This window comes from Erythrolamprus reginae, chromosome 5 (genome assembly GCF_031021105.1).
Source record: "Erythrolamprus reginae isolate rEryReg1 chromosome 5, rEryReg1.hap1, whole genome shotgun sequence".
Classification (NCBI taxonomy): domain Eukaryota; kingdom Metazoa; phylum Chordata; class Lepidosauria; order Squamata; family Dipsadidae; genus Erythrolamprus; species Erythrolamprus reginae.
The window spans coordinates 116,884,283-116,903,907 of record NC_091954.1 but is presented as its reverse complement, the minus strand read 5'-3'; the positions used below and the strand labels follow the sequence as shown (position 1 = coordinate 116,903,907).

Sequence of the window (19,625 nt, the reverse complement as noted above, 5' to 3'; positions counted from 1 at the left end):
ATTATCTCTATCTATCTATCTATCTATCTATCTATCTATCTATCTATCTATCTATCATCTATTTATCTAGCTAGCTAGCTATCATCTATCTATCTATCATCTATCTATCTATCATCTATCTATCTATCATCTATCTATCTATCTATCTATCTATCTTTCTTTCTTTCTTCCTTCTATCATCTATCTATTTTGATTTATTATCTATCTATCTTTCTATCTATCTATCTATCTATCTATCGATCTATCTATCTATCTATCTATCTATCTATCTATCTATCTATCTATCTATCTATCTATCTAATCTATCTACATACATATAAAATGGCATTTAGAGGTCTTTTGTGTAGTAATAATCATAATAATTCAGAGTTTTGGGAATTCCCCAGCCAGCATGGTTTAAGAGGGGTGGATTCTGGGAGTTGAAGTCCACCTATTTTAACCCTGGCGAAATTGAGGCAGGCTGCTCTATTGTGCTAGAATGGGAGCAGGAGGAGGAATTCTGGGAGTTGAAGTCCACGCACAGGAAAGCTGCCAAAGTTGACAAACAGCTGTCGCAACCCATAATACGTGGGGAAAAAGAATGAGGTTGCATTGTTCTCATCTTCTTCTCCAGAACTGGCTTATCTCAGATGAATCTCAGCTGACAGCATTGAAATCAGATTTGTTCCCTGGCTGGGCTTTTCCTGCACAGTTTTTTGCAAAAATATTTTTAAAATATCCTCAAAAAGTTTCTTCAGATCTGCCTGCCTGCCTGCCTATCTATCTATCTATCTATCTATCTATCTATCTATCTATCTATCTATCTATCTATCTATCTATCTATCTATCTATCTAACAATCTATCTATCTGTCTGTCTGTCTGTCTGTCTGTCTGTCTGTCTTGTCTATCTATCTATCTATCTATCTATCATCTATCTATCTATCTATCTATCATTTATCTATCTATCTATCTATCTATCTATCTATCTAACAATCTATCTATCTATCTGTCTGTCTGTCTGTCTTGTCTATCTATCTATCCATCTATCCATCTATCCATCTATCCATCTATCCATCTATCCATCTATCCATCTATCCATCTATCCATCTATCCATCTATCCATCTATCCATCTATCCATCTATCCATCTATCCATCTATCCATCTATCCATCTATCCATCTATCCATCTATCCATCTATCCATCTATCTATCTATCTAAAATAATAAAATATTGTTTACATGATTTATCCTAGACCCTGGATAATTTGGCCTGTGATTTTCTTCTGCCCCAAGGGGTTCTGTTTATTTTTCCTCTCCCTGGGATTGTCCGACATGCATTTAATTAAAGGAAGGGCCAACATTTAAACAGGAGGGAGGTTTGGTTCGGCTCTGCCAAAGAGGATCAATGCAAGTGAGTGTTTGGGAGGGATCATCCATGAACACCGTGGAGCATTTGAACATTTGCAATGGCTGAAATTTTAGGAGGAGATTACTGAAAACAGGGAGACACATTTAACTTCTGCATGCCAGGTTAACAGCTATTTTCGCTTTACCCACGTTCAATTGTATCTGGATGTTTTATAATAAACTCATAGAAAAGAAATTTAAGGAAAAAAATACAATTTAAATATAATTTCAAACCTTAAATTAATTTTAACATTTGAATATGACTGTTCTATATGGTTTATATATTGATTAGATCAGTGTTTCACAAGCTTGACAACTTGAAGATATTTGGACTTCAACTCCCAGAATTCTGGGAGTTGAAGTCCAGATATCTTCAAGTGGCCAAGGTTGGGAAACACTGAATTAGATATTATACTGCCCAGGGAATGATCTTGCTGCCAGAGATTGGTGCTTCAGAAATAGGAAATAAATAAGGTAATATCAAATCAGACTTGATTCAGAATCTCCTCTTACAAAATAGGCAGCAGCGAGGTGATAGCCGAGTAAAAAACATTGTTCTAGAATTTAGAGCATTGGAGCATTTGCAAAGCTTGGGTTTTAGAAGGGGGCGATGGAAAATGTGAGCTAACGTTGTGCCAAATTAACAGCTATAAATACAATTTAAATGAAATTTTGAAGCTGAAATTAATTTATATACAGTATACAGCCTTTGACTTAACAACCACAGCTTAGTCCAAAATTCCTGACGCTTATTGAGACAGTTAAGTGAATGTAGTCCCATTTTTTGGAACTTTCTGGCTACAACTGTTCAGTAAATAAATGCCATTGTTAAGTCAGTAACATCGTTGTTAAGTGAATCTGGGTTTTCCTCAAAAAGCCATGCTAATTATATATAATATTAATATTCTATCTATCTATCTTTTTTCCTTCCATACATCCATACATCATCTAATTTTTATCTGTTATCTCTATCTATCTATCAATCATCTATTTTATCTATTATCTCTCTCTCTTTCTTTCTTTCGTCTATCATCTATCTATTGTTATCTATTATCTATCTATCTTTCTTTCTATTTATCTATCTTTCTATCTATCTATCTATCTATCTATCTATCTATCTATCTATCTATCTTTCTTTCTTTCTTTCTTTCTTTCTTCCTTCTATCATCTATCTATTTTGATTTATTATCTATCTTTCTATCTATCTATCTATCTATCTATCTATCTATCTATCTAATCTATCTATCTACATACATATAAAATGGCATTTAGAGGTCTTTTGTGTACTAATAATCATAATACTGTAATTCAGAGTTTTGGGCAATTGTCCACATCATCTAGAATTTTTCTCAATAATAATGATAATCGTTCTTCATCAAAATTTGCTTTCAAATGACAGTTAATGACAGCAATCATACTATGCAATGGGGGTTTTTTTAATTGTAAAAAACAGGGAGACATTTTATCTGTGGATAAAATTTAAATTTAAAAAGCAGGCAGTTTTTCACTTCGGTGTATGAAACGATAACATTTTGGCTTTTTTCCCACCCCCTTCATCTTGTTTTCATGACCAAAGTGCACGCAATTGTGGTAAATTGGCTTATCTGGAGGTTTACGGTTAAGAATGGGAGGAAAAGCTTTTTATTGGGGCCAGAGTTTGCAAAACCTATTTATTTGTTATTTTGCTCAGCTCCACGATTCCACCCTCTGAAGCTTCAGTCAAACGACGGATCCTCCAAGCGCCCTTCAGGAGACCTTATAATTCAGAGTTGGAATCCTATGCCAGATCTCGGATCTCTTTTGCTACCGTATATAAGGTGGAGATTGATTGGATAGAAAAAAATCCATAACAAGATTTCCTATTGCTCTCTGGGGCCCCCTCTGGCCTGCGTAGGAATTGTTTCTCATGAGACCGTGAGTTCAAATCCTGACTTAGGCATGAAAGCCCACTGGGTGACTTTGGATCAATCACCAGGAGACAGGGAGTTCTAGTCCCGCCTTAGGCCTGAAAGCCCACTGGGTGACTTTGGGCCAATCACCAGGAGACAGGGAGTTCTAGTCCCACCTTAGCCGTGAAAGCCAACTGGGTGACTTTGGGCCAATCACCAGGCAACGGGGAGTTCTAGTCCCGCCTTAGGCCTGAAAGCCCACTGGGTGACTTTGGGCCAATCACCAGGAGACAGGGAGTTCTAGTCCCACCTTAGCCGTGAAAGCCCACTGGGTGACTTTGGGCCAATCACCAGGCGAAGGGGAGTTCTAGTCCCGCCTTAGGCCTGAAAGCCCACTGGGTGACTTTGGGCCAATCACCAGGAGATGGTGAGTTCTAGTCCCGCCTTAGACCTGAAAGCCCACTGGGTGACTTTGGGCCAATTACCAGGAGACGGGGAGTTCTAGTCCCACCTTAGCCGTGAAAGCCCACTGGGTGACTTTGAGTCAATCACCAGGAGATGGGGAGTTCTAGTCCCCGCCTGTGGTATAAAAGCCCACTGGGTGATTTTGAGCCAGCCTGCCCCCTTCTCTCTCTCACCCCAACCTACCTCGCTGGGTTGTTGTTGCAGGGGGGAAAGAGAACATTGCGTTGGATTTCCGCCTAGAGTTGTTTGCAAAAAAAACCAAAAACAATAAAGGCAGCATGCAAATTAAAATACATAGAAATGCCTGCATTGCAACCAAGAACTCCACGTCAGTTGGGGATTTCAAGGGATGGGCATTCAAGAGTTCTGCCATTTGAGCTGGACACAGCCAGTGACCGGCAAACTTCCTGGCACCAAGACAGAAAGAGAAAATATCTCTCGTCCCCCTTTCTCTGGGACCTTTTTTTTCAAGCCCTCCTCTAGCTATCGGGGTATGTGGGTAGGATTTCCTGGTGGTGCCACATCCGAGGCTTCACAGGGCCTAACTGTGCTTCGGTGGCTGAGATCAAACAAGGGCAGAACGAAGAAAGAGAAAATGCAGACGAGATTTCTTGAGTCACCCTGGCTGACAATTTCCTGTAGCCTGGCAGTGGGAAAGCCCAGAATTCAAGTTTGGGCCAATCCTCAAGTTCTCACTGTTGAGAGTTTTTTCTGAGTTAATAAATACTCGCTGTTCTTCGACAATTATTTGCTTTCAAATGACCGTCGATTCAGGAATAACACTCCATAATATATGTATATATATATATATATTAGCACGAAGCTTACAACTTCAGCCTGATGACGGTGAATGTGATTTCACCGAAATGTCGCATAGACACTCAAAATATTACACGGGGCAAAACCCGAACTCAGAACAATCTACATACATATACCCGTGAAAATCTACGAAAACAAATATGTGTGTGTGTGTGTGTGTGTGTGTGTGTGTATATACAGTATATATAATTACATATAAAAAATGGGTAAGTACATGAATTGTACCCTGTAATATATATATATATAAATTATATATAAAAATGGGTAGATACAAGAATTGTACTCCATTATATATATATATTAATTATGTTTTAAAAATGGGTAGCTATTACATATAAAAAATGGGTAAATACATGAATTGTACCGTGTAATATACTGTATATATATACCAAGACCGTCTCATAGTATATATATATATATATATATATATATATGTCACATGTTTTTTTGCTGAATTTAAAAATTAAGGGAGACTATATATATCTCCCCTTGCCTATGTAGTTTTATGTGTGGTATGTTTGTATGTATGCTTTTTATATAATGGGGTTTTTAGGTTTTTTAATGTAAAATTGTTATTTTAGACTTTGATATTAGATTTGTCATTGTATACTGTTTTTTATCACTGTTGTGAGCTGCCCCGAGTCTGCGGAGAGGGGCAGCATACAAATCTAATTAATAATAATAATAATAATAATAATAATAATAATAATAATAATATATAAATTATATATAAAAATGGGTAGATACAAGAATTGTGCTCCATAATATATATATATTAATTATATTTTAAAAATGGGTAGCTATTTTTATCTGCAAGTAAAATACAAATTTAAAGTTAAATAAATTAAATTAATTTTTAAAAAGCAGGCCGATTTCCCCACTCCCTCCGTTCTGGCACTATGAAATTTATGACAAGTTTGGCTCTTCTCTTTTGGGTTTGTTTTTCATGACCAAAGTGCAGAGAATAATGTTTTAAGTCGGTTTATCGGGACGTTTAAGAATTAGACGGGAAAGATGTTTTGGGAAGCCAAAGTCGGAGGCCGTTTTTTTTGCATTCTGTCTATGAAATGGAGGTTCTCCGTGCATTTTGTTTGCTAGCACCCTGTTGGAAAGAAACACAAGGCGAAGGGGGAAAAGCAAGCAGCCACATTTCACCTCTTGGCAAAAAAATCAGAATAAGTGCACAATTGCACCAGCGTGGCCACCACCCTAATGTTTCCCTCTTATTAGTGCCCATGTCATATACACGGCTCAAAAAAATAAAGGGAACACTCAAACGACACATCCTAGATCCAAATGAATGAAATATTCTCATTAAATATTTCATTTGCACAACTATTCCATTTGCACAACAGCCTGTGAAATTGATGGTCAATCAGTGTTGCTTCCTAAGTGGACAGTTTGATTTCACGGAGGTTTCATTGACTTGGAGTTATATGCTGTTGCTTAAGGGTTCCCTTTATAAAGAGTGTGTATAAACAGCACTATATCTATGGATGCTACCAATACGTACTTGACAAAAATGAAATAAAAATAAGGAGGGTCTCCTTGCTGTCTACAGCTGCCTAGGCAAACAACAGTTAATGAGGTTCGTGTGAATTATTGACCCAACCACAGATAGAGAGGGAAGAGAGAACGATAGAAAGAGAGAGAGAGAGAGAATAGATGAGAGACGGAGACAGACAGAGGGAAAGAAATGGCAGACAGCAGGATGGATGGATGGGTTGATAGATGATTTATTTATATCCACACCTCTTGCAATCAGATTTGCAACCCTAATAAACACATTATTCAGACATGCAAACACAGATCGGTGACAAAGAGAGATGATGCATAGATAAGATAAATATATTTACATGAACTCCCTACAAACATAGATACATTCTTCTACGTGCACATTTTAGATCTAAAATTATATATCTTCATCTAGGCATACACACACACAAACACACACACACACAGATACAGAGAGAGGGGGGGGGAGAGAGACTAGATAGATAGATAGATAGATAGATCAAAAAATAAAAGGAACACTCAAATAACACATCCTAGATCTGAATGAATGAAATATTCTGACTGAATATTTCAATTGCACAACTATTCCATTTGCACAACAGCAGGTGAAATTGACTGTCAATCAGTGTTGCTTCCTAAGTGGACAGTTTGATTTCACAGAAGTTTGATTGACTTGGAGTTATGTTCTGTTTTTTGTTCCCTTTATTTTTTTGAGCAGTGTATATTCATGTGTATGCATAGATAAAAATATATCATTTTAGATCTAAAATGTGTACATAGAAGTATGTATTTATGTGTGTGTGTATATATACACATACACTGCTCAAAAAATAAAGGGGACATTTAAACAACCCAATATAACTCCATAGAAATCAAACTTCTGTGAAATCCAACTGTCCACGTAGGAAGCGACACTGATTGACAGTCGATTTCACCGGCTGTCGTGCACATTCAACTTCGTACAGAACAAAGGATTCAGTGAGAATATTTCATTCATCCGATCTAGGTCTGTTCCCATTCAGATCTGTTATTTGGGTGTTTGTTCCCTTTATTTCTTTGAACAGTATATATACAGAGTTGTCCTAAAATGTGATTTCCAGGTAGTATATTTATGAATGAAGAAGAAAGGTTTGTAGGGGCAACATTAGTAGATGACGTTAGTAGAGGACTAACGAAAGGTAAGTAATTTTAGTAGTTTTAAATAAATTTTAATCTATGTAGGTAAAGGCACGAATACACCAAGATCTGCATACTTATACCTGTGAAAATCTACAAAAACAAATATCTATCTATCTATCTATCTATCTATCTATCTATCTATCTATCTATCTATCTACACACACACAATATATGAGATAATAATATGTATATAATATATGTATATACGGAGAGGGGCGGCATACAAATCTAATAAATAAATAAATAAATAAATAAATAAATAAATACATACATACATACATACATACATACATACATACATACATACATACATACATAAATAAATACACACACGCACACACAATCAGGTAAGGTATATAGGTTCTCTATAGTTATATAAAATGTTATCCGGTGTATCTCTCTCTCTGTCTGTCTGTCTGTCTGTCTGTCTGTCTGTCTGTCTGTCTGTCTGTCTGTCTGTCTCTATCTATCTATCTATCTATCTATCTATCTATCTATCTATCTATCTATCTATCTCTCTGCCTATCCTATCTATCTATCTATCTATCTATCTATCTATCTATCTATCTATCTATCTATCTATCTCTACTCTCTCTCTCTCTCCCTACCCATCTAGCTATCTATCTCTATCTATCTACACTATCTATCTATCTATCTATCTATCTATCTATCTATCTATCTATCTATCTATCTATCTAGCTATCTATATCTAGCTATCTCTATCCATCCATCATCTATCATCTATTATATCACCTATCATCCAGCCAGCCATCTATCTAATGTTTCTGGTGTGTGTGTGTGTATGTATATATGCGTGTGTATGTACACCCCCACCCCCACCCTCGAGGGTGTGTGCCTGCATAAACACCCACCTATAGGACACCCTGCCTTATATGTCTTCCGGAACCCTGAAATCGGCGCTTGGCCTCCTTGCCAGGCTCTCCAAATTCGCTCCCTTGAATCACCCGTTTATTTTTAAACCGCCTTCCCCGAATCGCCCCGGCTGGACCAAGGAAGCAGCCGCCCGCGGTTCCTGAGAGTTTGGATCCGGGCTGAAATCTAGAATTGGACATTCTCCTCTAGGCCCAGTGTGATTGTGGACCCCGAAGGAATTCTGTCTTTGGTGCAGAGGCTCCCAGGGTCCACAGAAGAGAAGATACCAGGCATCTTTAAGACTGGTTGGACTTCAACTCCCAGAATTCTCCAGCCAGCAGGGAGTTCACGTCCACCAGTCTTAAAGTTGCCAAGTTTTGGAGACCTCTGATGCAGATTATAAGATGAAATCCTCATAATAAAAAAATAAAATAAATAAAATTTAAAAAATTCCTTTCTCTATTCTTTCCCTTCCCGCATCGCCCCCCTTTCCAAGCCTGGGCTGCCCCCCTCCCTAAAAAGCGCCCCCCTTGCTACGCCCCTCCCTCCCTCCCCTCCCTCCTTCTGCCCGGCAAAGGAGGGGAAGTCGCCGGGCTATTTTTAGCCCTTCCCATCATCTGGCAACAATGACCGTCCCTAAATAAACAAACCAGCCCCCGAAAAAGGGGGCCCGGATTCCGACGTGCAGCCCAGGGCAGGCGAGGACGCCCAGGGGTGGGGGAGCCTCTCTCTGTGTGTGCGTGTGTGTAAGCAGAAGAAGCCAGGGGGGGAAATGGGGGGTCTTATTTCCTTTGCAATCTCCCCCGAAGACCCCCTGGCGACCCTCCCCCCAAACTGCCCCTCTTTGCAAAGGGGGGCGCCCTCCCCGAACCCCCCTCCTCCCATTGCAAAGTTTCCCCCCCCCCAAAGTGGTTTGAATAGGTTTTCAAAACCCCCCCCCCCAATGAAGTCCCTTTGGCCTTACCTTCAAGGGCTGCCCGGTCCTCCTCTTCCGAGGCCATTAGAGGCCATCCATCCGGGCCCCCGGCCGCCTTTCCCCGCCTGGGCTCCTCTTCTTCCTCCTCCTCCTCCTGGCATCGGTGCCCCCCACTCCCATACAAACGCGGGGCGAGGCTTTTCCCAGGCCCGGTCGCTTCTGCGGGCCTGCTTCGCTCTTGCGTCCACTTGCAGGATTTTCCCCCTCTGCCAAAACGGGAGGCGAAGATTGTGCCTGGGTTGGTGCAAGTGTGAATGTGTGTTTGTGTGCCGTCCGGAGCTTGGGGGGGGGGGGTCTACGCAGCCCCTTCTCTCCGCTCCCTCCGACAAAACCTGCAAACCGACTCCGGGCAGGAAAAAAAGCTGCCTCCCCCCCCCCCAACTTCCCACCGCCTCTTTCCCGCTTCCTCGCTCGGTTCCCACGACCCTCCGAGGCCGGAGAGGGGAAAAAAAAGAGCGAAAGTCCCCCGGCTCCGACACGCGGGGAAAAAAAGCGAAAGTTCTCCCGGCTCCGACACGCGAAACTTTCCCCCTACTGCTCCAATTAAAACAAAACAAAACCCAGGCTTCGAACCGGCGCCGAGGTTGGTTTCTCTCTTCCTTGCACGGCGGGGGAAGAAAAAAGTCCTTTGAGCCGCTTTGGGGCTTTCAGGGAACGTGAGGAGCCGCCGCTTCCAAAACCCCCGTCCCCTTCGATCCCTTCTTCGCCTGGCAAAAATCAAGCTTGCACCCCACCCCCGAGGGTAAACCTGCCCCCCCCCCTTTCCAGGCGATGCTTTCTCTCCGGGCGGCGCCTTGGAGTTGTTTGTCTGAACACGAACCCAAACTTTCTCTTTTCTCCCCCCCCCCCGCCAATCCTGGCTAATTCCAACCCCCCCTTCTGCCATCCTATGGGAGGGGGTCGGGGTTTTATTAATTTAAAAAGTGAGAGTGGGTGGGAGGGGGGCTTTATGGGCAGAGGGGGGGCTGTAATACTTGTTAGGGTGCCGCTCCTGCCCCCCCCCCCGCTCTCCTCCCCCCCAAGCCCGGTTTTTTTCTGTTATGTCACCGCCTGGCAAATGAGTTCTCAGAATTCCGAGTTGGGAGGGGGGAGGAGGGAGGAGGGAAAGCGACCGAACGCTGCAACATTGTATTCAGGCCGAGCCCTGACGTCACGGCAGGGAAAGTGCCCATGTGACCTGCCGGGGAGGAACGTACCACCTGCCGCGGGGGTGTCCGGGCCCTATGGGATTTCGTGGAGACCTCCGGAAGGCCGGATTTAGGGGTCTCCCCGACTGTATTAGATGGGGGGCGATGATTATAGAACGAGAACCGGCCGCGGGAGGGGTTCGGACCCGTCTAAGGGGCTTCTGAAGGAACCTCCCCACCCCCGGACACCCCCCGGGAGGCTGGCCGTGGTAAAGCCCCCAGCTCAAATTCCGAGAATTGAAGCGCTGTTGATTCTTAGAACTGGGGTTCTTAGAAGTGGTGATGCAAGGAGTTTCTAGGAAAGCGCGCCGACCAGGTGATTCTCGCTCTCTCACGCTCCGCTTCGCACTGCGACGGCCGGTGGTGCTGCTGCTGCCGCGGCTTGCGTTGGGGTTTTTTTTGTGTGGAATTTTTAAATATTTATTTATTTTTTGCTTGCGCCGCCGCTTTAGGATCCCGGGCAATTGCAACCTCCCGCGGGCAGATTTAAGTCCTGACTGGGTTAATTGGGATTTATTTATTTTGGATTTTTTTAAAAAAAATTGGGAAGAAGGGGGAGAAAGGTTGATCTCCGCGGCGCCCCCCTTCCTTCCTCCCTCCCTTCCTCCCTTCCTCGCTCGCCTTCCCAGCCGCTTACGCGCCCCCCTTCCCTTCCCTTCCCTTCCCCGGCCGCGCTCGCCCGCCCGCCTGCCCTCCGCCCTCCGCCGCTTGCAGGTGGCAAGGCAGCCGGGCCCGGGCCGAGGCGCCTGGGTTGCTTCGGGGCCCGCGCTGCCTTTGGCTTGGAGAAGCGGGGGGGGGGGGGCGGGGGGCTTGCTTATTGATTGATTTATTCATTGCATCTATTCAATGGTTACCTGCCCGGCTTGGCTGGAATTGCCTTCCCCGCTTTGCAACCGCGCGTCGTTTTGCAGTTTCGGTTCGGCTGGAGAGAGAAGGCGACCGGGGGTGTTGGGGGGTTGGTGGTGCCCGGCTCGAGCTCCTCCCGGGACGGGCAAGAAAGGGGAAGCAGCTCGGCTGGCAAGGCCACAAAGACCCACCGGGCATCCTAGTCGTCTTCTCCTTCTTGCTATTGTCCGTAGTGTTCTTTTGCCATGAAGCCCCTTTGCAAAGAGGGCGAGCGGCGTCTCTCCGCCGCAGCGTATCCTCCGCCCGGCCGCGGCCCGGCTCCGGTTCCAAGGAAGCCGGGCAAGGCCCCAGGAGGAGCAGGAGGAAGAGGCGGCGGCGGCGGCGGTGTCTGGCTCGCTCGCCCAGGCAAGGCACCTGCCCGCGGCCCTTCGCCTCCCGCCGCCCGCCCGCCTGCTCCGAGCGGCGCCTGGGCGGAGGGGAGCCGCCTTCAGCTGCCTTCTCCGGGCGGCCCGGGCGAGGAAGCCCCGCGGGGCTCGGAGCAGCCGGACGATTTTTAAATTAATTTTTTTTGGGGTGGGTGGATGAAATCTTGATTTTTAAAATCTCCGGGTTTGGTGTGTTGCACAATCGCTGCGCGCATTTCGGGCGGCCGAGCCTGGATAGGTGTAGGATGCGCAAATGCGCAAATGGGGAGCGGGGCGATTCCAGGGCCCTCGTTAGTTGGCAAGCCGAGGTTGCCCCAGGTCGTGAGGACCGAACCCCCGCGTCCTCTCCATGCCATCCCGGCCCCGAATCGAGCTCGGCTGAGTTCACACGACCCGGGTTTTTTTGGGGGTGGGGGGTGGGGTGGTGGTTGCTGCCCGGTTTGCGCGGTCCAGCGCGAGTCATTACCCAGCCGAGCCGGGGATCGAAGGCCCCGCCGAAAGTGGTTCAAAAGCAGCCAGTTGGCCCTAACACGCGAGTTGAAAACGGGTGTATAGGAGGGTCGTGTGAACCCAGCCGCTCGGGGAAAAAGAAGGGGAAGAGAGTCCCGCAAGAGGCCTGGATGGTTGAGTTGGCGGGTTGGAGGGAAGACCCGGCCCGAACTTCCCAGGTCGCGTTCCCACGACTCATCCCCGCTCGAGTCCGTATTGAGACCCAGAGAACGTGGGGGACCCTGCTTCGAAGCGGGCGTTATGGGGTGCCGTTGGAACGGGCGTCCTGGCGGACGGAGCAACCCGAGTTCGCTGTCGGTTAACCACGAGCGGGGGAAGAGTCGTGGGAACGCGACCCGGGAAGTTAGCTCGAACCCGTGTTTGCGCTCGGGGCTAGACGCCCAAACGATGCTTGGGATTTGCGCAACACGCGTCTGTTTTTTGCTTTTTTTCCCAGGCAGGCGTCACGAAGTGTTTCGGAGACGCAGGTTCTGGATCTGAACACGCAACGGCCGCGTTCACACGACCATTTTTTTAAAAAAAGCCGGGAAGGGGGAGAGAAATCGTAGCTAGGTATCCCGAGTTGTGTGAATGGGACCAAAACAGTTTGGAACGGGTTTCGTAGCTCCTTTCGCCGACCCTCCACGGCCGGGGTGGTGGTTTTTTTTGCAATGCGTGTCACGGTCCTGTGTGCCCCGGGAAGAGTTGTACGTCAGGACGGGGGTCATGCGGTTTTTTTTTTTAACCTGGGTTGTTTGGGTTCTCTGCCAAAAGCGGCTTGCGGGAAATGAAGCGGGGTTCCCAATTCGGAGGACGGGAAATCCCCGGGAAACGCGCGATTTTTGCAAACCGGGCACTGCGCCTGCTTTCCCAACCCGGCGAACGTGTGAAAGCGCCTTTTGAGTCGTGCACCGACCCAGCCAGGGTGCAATTGGGGTGGGGACCGCTCTCCGCCCCCCGTTTTGTTGGGGGGGGGCTGAGTCACCCAGGCTGACTCAAAAGGACTGGATGGCAAAGTTGCCGGTCTGAATGCTTGCACACGTGAACTGCGAGAGAGGGGTGACGGATTTTAAATTCAACCCCCTTGCAAACCTTTGCGGGCGGGCGGGTCAGTTGTGCAAACTCGGGGAGGGTTTTCTCCCCCCCAAAGCGGGTGGCGAAGTGCGAGGAGCAACGCTGCCCTCTGGCGGCCGGGTGTGGAACAGCACCCTCTCCGCCCCTTTCGCTTTGAAAAATGCTTGGGGCGAAGAATTTGCCCCATTTCTAACCCCCCTCCCCATAATCTCCAATCACCCACTCACCCGTCCCCACGTGACACCAGGAAAGGGATGTCAGCTGTGGAGCATGGAGCATTTAAAAAAAAAAAAATAGAACTTCAGAGATCTATTGCAAATTTGCAAATTGGATTTATTGGAATTATCGCTTTATTTCTTAAATTTATACACCGTTTGTGTTAAACTGTCCCGCTCAGGAGCATCAGGGCAACTTTATCTTTGATAAGCATGTGGGGGCTTTGGTGTCTCAGGGATGTGCCCCCCCCCCAAAGGACTTCCTCCTCCACTTTACAAGCTGGTTACAATAGTAGTAGCTTGAGACCTACCTGAATTTTACTTTTTAAAAACGCTGGTGCTTATAAAGGGGGGGCTTTTTGCTGGAAATGGATGCAAACGTGCAACCCCCCCCAAACCCCAATAAATCACGGACTCGTCGTAAAGGTGAATCGGTTGCCAAGCAGTCAAAATTGGGTCATAAGATTTTGTGTGTGGGTGCGCAGTTGTCACAACTCTTGATCTGGGTCATAAGTACCTTTTGAAGGGGGGGGTGATGGAGGGTGTTGTAAGTTTGCTAAGCAATGGGGTCCCTTAAGCAAGGAGTATCAGTTACAAAAGCCTTTGCTGGCAAGGGAAACTGAGGCTGGGAGTTGTCTCCCCAGCCAAGGAGAGATGGAAGCGTGGGCTTGCCTTTTTAATGCTGGTTTGTTCAAAGGACGAAGCTTGTTTCAAGTGGGTCTGTCAAATGCCTGGGAAGGCTGACCACAAACAATCCTCAAAATTCTACAAAACCAGAGGGGAGAATTCCTCACTTATGTTTGAAGCCCACGACCAGCCTCACTGTCCTCTTCCTTTCGCCTTTTAGATATTTATCTTTCCATTTCTCACTCTCCCTTTCTCTCTCTCTTTCTCTCCCTCCCTCTCTCTCTTTCCTTCAATCTCTTCCCTCTCTCCCTTCCTCTCTTCCTCTCTTCCAATCTCTTTCTCTCTCCCTCTCTCATTTCTCTCTCCCTTTCACTCTCTCCCCTCTTTCTCTCCCTCCCTCTTTCTTTCAATGTCCTCCTCTCTCTCCTTCCCTCTCTCTCCCTTTCTCTGTCTCTCTCTCTTTCTCTCCCTCTCTGTCCTCCTCTCTTTTTCTCAATCTCCCCCTCTCTCTCACCTCCCCTCTCTCTCTCTTCCTTTCTCTCTCACTCTTTCAATCACTCCTCTTTCTCTCCCTCTCTCTCTTTCTCTCCCCTCTTTTTCCCTTTCTCTCCCTCCCCCTCTCTTTCTCTCTCTCTCCTCTTTTTCTCCCTCTCTTTCCTTCAATCTCCCCCTTCTCTCTCACCTTTCCCCTCTCTCTCCCTTTCTTTCAATCTCTCCTCTTTCTCTCCCTCCATCTCTTTCTCTCAATCTCCCCCTCTCTCTGTCTCTCTCTGACACCTTCCCCCCCTCTCTCCCCCTTTCTCTCTTCCTCTCTTTCAGTCTCTCCTCTTTCTCTCCCTCCCCCTCCCTCTCAAATCGAAATTCAGCCCCTGTGTCCTTTGGCCGAGGCTTTTAAATTTTTAATCGTCATTCAGGGTTTTTTGTAGCCGAGCAAAGGCAGCCTAAAATACCGACAGTCTCCACCAAGTGGAAATTCATGAAATATTTAGTTGGGCCGACGGTGCAAAATTAGGGAAGGAGGCGAGGGTCATCCTTTTATTTATTTATCTGCCTTTAAAAAAAACCAACCTCCTAATTTCTATTTCCGATGTATGTGTATGTGTAGATTGTTATGAGTTTGGGTTTTTTCCCCCGTGTAATATTTTGAGTGTCACTCAAAATATTACATGGGAAAAAAACCTGAACTCACAACAATCCTGTGAAAATCTACGAAAACAAATATATATATATAAACTTATTTTTGCTGATAATGAAAAGGAATATACATAAAACACACACACACACACACATATGATTTTTTGTGTGTCAAATCACCCTGGTATAGCCAAATATTCCTTTTGCCTCTCGGCCCAACCCAGGGCCATTTGCAAGGCAGTTAATTAATATATTCATAGCCGACAAACTATGTTCTGTATGGGTCACATGTTTTTGCTGAATTTGAAAATTAGATCTGTCCTAGTTTCCCTTAATTTTCAAATACAGCAAAAACATGTGATATATATATACACACACACACATATACATACATACATACATACACATACGCACATATATAAAAGAACTCAAAATAGATCTATACTAATCTCCCTTTTCATTATCAGCATAAATATGTGTTATTTATTTATTTATTTATTAGATGATATATTACATGTATGCATATATATATATCACGTGGTTTTTTTTGCTGAATTTGAAACTAGATCTATTTCAGCCTTATTTTGGCCTCATCAGCTAGCCATACCCTCACTGGGACTTGAACCTATATATATATATATTATATATATATATACACACTGCTCAAAAAAATTAAAGGGAATACTCAAATAACACATCCTAGATCTGAATGAATGAAATATTCTCCTTGAATGCTTGAATGTGAAATTGATTGTCAATCAGAGTTGCTTCCTAAGTGATTTCACAGATGTTTGATTTACTTGGAGTTATATTGTGTTGTTTAAGTGTTCCCTTTATTTTTCTGATATATATATACATACACATATGCATATGAATATTCAAATACCTATACCTAATATATATAACATATTTTTGCTGATAATGAAAAGGAAGGGAGACTACTATAGATCTATTTCAGGCTTATTTGCATTCATCAGGTAGCCACACCCTTACTGGGATTTGAACCTGAGGCCTCTGCCTTGTAAGGCAGAGACCTTAGCCATTAGACTACAGGCCCATCTCCTGTATCATATATATATATGGCATAATTGATCCTGCCTTCTTTTTCCTCCTTTTTTCACAAGTGCGTACAAACACCCCAAGGGACAAAACCAGATTCGTTTGCCGGCAGGATTCTTTGCAAGTTTAAATCCGAAACGCAGCCTCCCTGTCCAGTTAATTATCAGGTCTTGCAGGGACCGGTGTATCTAAATTAGCTGAGGGAACGGTTCCTCGCTGCTTTAACGATAAAGAGAGAAAAAAAATCCCCACTCATTTTAAGCCAGAAAAATGGTCTTCAAAACCATCAGAAAACGCTGAGCTGTAATTCTCCTCTTAATTGGTCATTAATTTTGCTGCCTGGGAATTTTGGGAGGTGGAAACACCCAACGGGGAAGAAAGATAAAAATGGGAACTTGGTGGTAGGGAGCCTAAGTGGGCATCTGTAGCCATCTGTATCTATCCATCTCATCTATGTCTTGTCTGTCTGCCCATCCATTTCTCTCTCTCTCCATCCCATCCATCCATCCATATCTATCTATCCCCTTAGCCATCTGTATCTATCCATCTCGTCTATGTATTGTCTGTCTGCCCATCCATTTCTCTCTTTCTCTTTCCATCTCATCCCTCCATCCAACATCTCTCTATCCATTTAGTCACCTCTATCTATCTATCTATCCATCTCATCTATACACTGTCTGTCTCTCGCTCCATTTCGTTCTCTCTCTCTCTTTCCATGCCATCCATATATCTATCCATCCAGCCACCTATCCAACCAACATCTATCTATCCATTTAGCCATCTCTATTTATCTACCCATCTCATTGATATTTGCTATCTGCCAGTGGTGGGATTCCAAAAAAACAATAATTTGATACCGGTTCTGTGGGCGTGGCTTGGTGGGCGTGGCGGGAAAGGTTACTGCAAAAGCCCTCCCGATCCGCTGGGACTCGGAGGCGGAGAAGAGGGCCAGCCAGCGGGGCATTTACCGTAATTTCAACGGCCATCCTCCTCAGCTCAATGATGGACAGCTTGCAACAACAACAACATGCATCATTTATTCCTAAACACTCTCAAGTGGGTAAAATTTATTTCCTTCTTTCTTTCTTTCTTTCTTTCTCTCTCTTTCTCTCTTTCTCTCTTCCTTTCTTTCTCTCTTTCTCTCTTTCTTCCTCTCTTTCTCTCTTTCTTTCTCTTTCTCTCTCTCTTTCTCTCTCTCTTTCTCTCTCTCTTTCTCTCTTTCTCTCTTTCTTTCTCTCTGTCTCTCTCTCTTTCTCTCTTTCTCTCTCTCTTTCTCTCTCTCTCTCTTTCTCTCTCTTTCTCTCTCTCTCTCTTTCTCTCTCTCTTTCTCTCTCTTTCTCTCTCTCTCTTTCCTCTCTCTTTCTCTCTTTCTTCTCTTTCTTTCTCTTTCTCTCTTCTCTCTCTCTCTCTCTTCTCTCTTCTCTCCTTTCTCTCTCTTTCTCTCTCTCCTCTTTCTCTCTCTTTCTCTCTCTTTCTCTCTTTCTCTCTTTCTTTCTTTCTCTCTCTCTTTCTCTCTCTCTTTCTCTCTCTCTTTCTCTCTTTCTCTCTTTCCGGATTCTACCCAGTATACAGAAAAGACAGTATGAACAAAAACAGTCTAAAACCCATTTTAAAAAAAACACTTCATATAATTTTAGTGGTCGGATCAAGACGGTGTTTAAGCTGGGCAGTTGTTGGGTCGCGTATCCCGTTTTGTGACTATTTTCCCTTAGTCACGGTCGTTTAAGGCAGGTCACTGCGTTTGCAAAGGGAATTGTGTTGTTAAATGAATCCAGCTTCCCGCATTGATGATGGTTTTCGCGTGAGCCCTGTTGTAAATTATATGCTGGTTGCAAACACCCAAATTATGATCACATGACCATGGGTGGGGGGCTGGGGGGTGCACTGTGAAGGTCATAACTGCGAGGACTCATCACAAGTCATTTTTTTTTTGTCAGCGTTGTAAACTTTGCACACTTGTTTAATGGGTGGTTGTAAGTCTTGTGGTTCAATTTACAGCCCACCAAAACGTGTTTTTTTTTTCTGTGTTCATCGCCCCAAAAATCTTCCCTTTGGGGTTTTTTTTTGGGAGGGAGTTTGGGAGAGTCAGGGTCATTTGTTGCCGGGCAGAATTGTGGCCAAGGGGGGAAATGAGGTGCTTGGATAAATTAAACTCTGAATTAAACTTGGATGAACTGAAACAAAAAACTCTCAACCACGAAGCTTTCCTGCCCCCCTTACGGAAGTTGTGAGTTGTTCTGGATCCACAGCAACTCTTAAGATGAGTGGACTCCAACTCCCAGAATCCCCCCCCAGCCAGCCTAGAATTGTGGGAGTTGAAGTCCACCCCCGTCTGAAAAGTTTGTGAAACTTGTTTCCTAAAATTCCCCAGTTAAATTCACAATGACTCTTTCTTTCTTTCTTTCTTTCTTTCTTTCTTTCTTTCTTTCTTTCTTTCTTTCTTTCTTTCTTTCTTTCTTTGCAGCATCGGTCATTTCTTCTTATTTATGCTCAAACCTCTTAATTTCTAGGAGGGTTTGAGTTGGGAGATATGTGTGTGTGTGTGTGTGTGTGTTTAAGTGTGCTACTGGAGGATTCTGGGAGTTGAAGACCATTCATGCTGACTAGGGAATTCTGGGAGTTGAAGTCTATTCTTCCCAGCTCTAGAGGATTCTGGGAGTTGAAGTCCACTCCAATATTGCTATGCTTGGGGCTGTTCTGACCCAGCTATGATACAAAACTCTGCTCAAAAACTTAAGGGGAACCCTCCAAGACCCCCTCCTAGATCTAAATGAATGAAATATTCTTATTGAATACTTTGTTCTGTCCAAAGATGAATGTGCACAACAGCAGGTGAAAATGATTGTCAATCATTGTTGTTTCCTAAGTGGGCAGTTTGATTTCATAGAAATCTGATTTACTCGGAGTTTTATTGTGTTGTTTAAGTGTTCCCTTTATTTTTTTTTTGAGCACTCTGTATATGTGTGTGTGTGTGCCTGTATAATGTATGTATGTAACATATTTTTGCTGATAATAAAAATGAAGGGAGACTACTATAGATCTATTTTGGGCTTATTTGCCCCTCATCAGGTAGCCACACCCTGACTGGGATTTGAACTTGGGCCTCAAGGCAGTGGCCTTAGCCTCTAGGCTACAGGCTTGCCTCCTGTATCAGCTTATACCAGGGAGTTATATATCTGTCTGTCTGTCTGTCTGTCTGTCTGTCTGTCTGTCTGTCTGTCTGTCTGTCTGTCTGTCTGTCTCTCTCTCTCTCTCTCTCTCTCTCTCTCTCTCTCTCTCTCTCTCTCTCTCTCTCTCTCTCTCTATCTATCTATCTATCTATCTATCTATCTAATTATTCTTATTTTCAAGCCATGTATACAGTTTTTCCCCACACGGTATACCATTCTTTCCTTTGATTGTTCTGCAATTCTATAGTAATATTTCAAAAGCGAAGCCCCCGTTGTCTCTTCCCCTCCCTCTATTT

The 19,625-nt window shown here is 44.4% G+C and overlaps 1 protein-coding gene and 1 long non-coding RNA gene across 2 annotated transcripts in view; one reads left to right on the top strand and one right to left on the bottom strand.

The window, feature by feature from the left end:
* Positions 1–10,129, bottom strand: part of LOC139168283 (uncharacterized) — a 39,667-nt gene extending 29,538 nt beyond the window's left edge. Inside the window, exon 1 of the long non-coding RNA XR_011559265.1 lies at positions 9,092–10,129. This is a non-coding gene — a long non-coding RNA (uncharacterized lncRNA). The remainder of the gene's footprint in view (positions 1–9,091) is intronic.
* Positions 10,130–17,094: 6,965 nt separating this feature from the next.
* Positions 17,095–19,625, top strand: part of BCL6 (BCL6 transcription repressor) — a 20,512-nt gene continuing 17,981 nt past the window's right edge. The window contains 1 exon segment of the mRNA XM_070753837.1: positions 17,095–17,215. Coding sequence (XP_070609938.1) covers positions 17,187–17,215 — 29 coding nt within the window. The 5' untranslated portion in view covers positions 17,095–17,186.